The sequence below is a fragment of the Branchiostoma floridae genome, chromosome 14, assembly GCF_000003815.2.
Source record: "Branchiostoma floridae strain S238N-H82 chromosome 14, Bfl_VNyyK, whole genome shotgun sequence".
Lineage (NCBI taxonomy): Eukaryota > Metazoa > Chordata > Leptocardii > Amphioxiformes > Branchiostomatidae > Branchiostoma > Branchiostoma floridae.
Window position 1 is genome coordinate 16,882,861 of NC_049992.1, and position 2,458 is coordinate 16,885,318.

At 44.3% G+C, this 2,458-nt stretch overlaps 1 protein-coding gene across 1 annotated transcript in view; it reads right to left on the bottom strand.

Moving 5' to 3' along the window:
* LOC118430181 (protein dispatched homolog 3-like) overlaps positions 1-1,539 on the bottom strand; it is a gene marked incomplete in the record, with an annotated part of 33,679 nt that extends 32,140 nt beyond the window's left edge. Inside the window, 1 exon segment of the mRNA XM_035840890.1 lies at positions 1,370-1,539. Coding sequence (XP_035696783.1) covers positions 1,370-1,406 — 37 coding nt within the window.
* Between the last annotated feature and the right edge of the window lie 919 nt (positions 1,540-2,458).

Genomic DNA, 2,458 nt, shown 5'->3' on the forward strand with positions numbered 1-2,458 from the left:
GCGGTTTTTTTTTTGGGGCTGGATACCAGGCTAGACTAACTCCTCTGGCACATTTTTCAACCTAGATATTTAGCCTATTTTGGATGCCTGACTTGGTTTCCAGGGCCTACACGTGCCATCTCCTCAGCTGTAAGGGCCAACATGCCCCCAAGGAAATTCTATACAGGCCCCCCTCAGTTATAGTCCCTGCTAGAAAACTCAATCTACAATGTAGCTCTTGGAGCGGGACAACTTCTCGATGTTCACAACAGGTGAATGAGCTGCATCAAATGAAACACTCCACTTTGAGGGGAAAAAAGATGTTCGATTTTCTAATGATTTTGAAATTTGACGACCTACTGGTGTTAAAAGATAGGGCTGAAGGTAGTTGACAGTGTGATTAGGCTGAATACAGTAACACAGTAAACTGTGAAATATTCGCTGCTATTTCAAGTTGGCAGTTTTTGCAGTGACAAGTCTCAATGTCAACTTATTACGTCGGGCAAACAGTAGAAATACATTACATCGATACTAGTATACATGCAACATTGGAACAGATGTAAACAACATTTTGGACACCATCCAAACATGTAGAAAATAGGTTGTCCTTGTGTTGTGGAATGTCCTTTGTATAGAACAACATCACAAGGTCATTTTATTTGATCATTACCGTCATCTGTTCACAGGGCAACAGCGCTGCAGGGCACTCACTAACTACAGTACCTACTAGTACTACCCTGAAATCTTGTTGTGTTCAAATGGGTATCAGGCTAATAAGACTCCCTCGTGGCTCATGGATGACCTGACAGAATGCCAATTAGGTTTTCGTCTACATTTTAAAAATTGAACCCTGTTTATATTGTTCAACATTGCTGACAAATTCTTCATATTTTGTAGTCAAACCAGCTTGAATGTTGTCCTGCTGTGGCTCCCAACTCGCTCCCTTGGAAACTGCTGAACTACATGTAACTAGCTATAGCAGAATACCAGATTGCCTACCCTGGGAGCCAGACAGGACCGGGTAGCTAGCGAGTTTTGTTCAGGGACCCAAGGCAGTCAGCCCGCAGATCTCACATTAGTGCTCCGGGGATTTAAGCCTGAAGGAGTTATCGCTAAACTGTCCTAGCTGCCCGATCCCAGCTGGCTCCCAGGGTACAGATTGCCATAAGTTACTCGTTTTAATTGCTCATTTTGAAAAACCTTTCAGAAACATGTTAAGGTCCTTCTTGCTGGTCCTCTCTAACTTAAATTCACCGCTAAGCATTGCAATCCCTACTAAATGTCACCCATTTAGTATTTCTATACAGTCACCCACATGCATGTATGATGACCACAATGTGACGGGGAACCAGTCGACTAGTTCTGTATTCATAACCACGGATATACTCACAGCTGACATTTTGATGCCTGTCTGTCACCTTCATCATGGCAATGGTTCAATTTCACTTTGTACTGCAGCTAGGTGTCATAATTTACCCTGGGTGACCAAACTCTAGAGGCAGCCGGCAGAGGACTTGCTATCCATTCCCCACCACACGCATGCAGGAACTGTAGCGTACAACCTTCCGACTATCCGGTTGGCCCCTACTACCCAACCAGCCTCACGTGTATCTGCACTGTTGCCTCACGTGCATCTTTACGTAAGGTTACCTCACGTGTATCTGCAGCTGTACAGCTGGTACAACCACCCTTCTGTGTAACACACCACCTTTGCAGTCACATGGCAAAGCACCAGCTGGTTATATCACACTGAAAGACCTGTTACACCTCACCTTCGCACATCACGTTGCAAATGTACTGAAGATGCCCCTACTGTACTTGGTGGCAATGAGTTCTACTTTACAATACAGTTATCAGGAGTCCTATTTTGTTAGGTGGCTGAAAAAAAGTTTGTCCTAACTTACTAAGTAGGACAAATTTTTTCAACCCATCAATCTTGTTTTGATAACTAATGCCTGCTATCAATCTCACACTTCACAAACTTTGTAAAGGCAATTTCTATAGATCTATCAGACCCCTCGGGCTGGTGAAAAAGATTGCGAAAACTGACCAATCAGGTGGGAGAGTCTGCCGTGTTGTCAATCATTGGTCAGGTAACACCTCCGGCAACTTCTTGGACCTGTTTAGCCTAGCCTAGATGCCTGACTGTTTCCGGTGAGTACACGTGCTAGCGTCTCAGCTGGCACGTGCCTCACGTAAGCTGCCGAGTTGGAAGCTGGAAAACTCAGACTGGGGTGCCCGTTGCGGGCACGGGACAACTTCTAGATCTAGCCGAAAACTAAGCCCTTGGGGATCTGGTATACAGGTAACGTTACATGTACATTGTGTAAGGGTTTGCATGTGGGCTTCTGACAACGTTTTATATGGAATTCAGAAGAACACCCTACGTATTACTAGTATGCTAAAAAATCTTCTGAAGGCAATCACACAAAAATTGGTAGCCTTGTTATGAATTACATGAATATTAAAGACAGCTTCC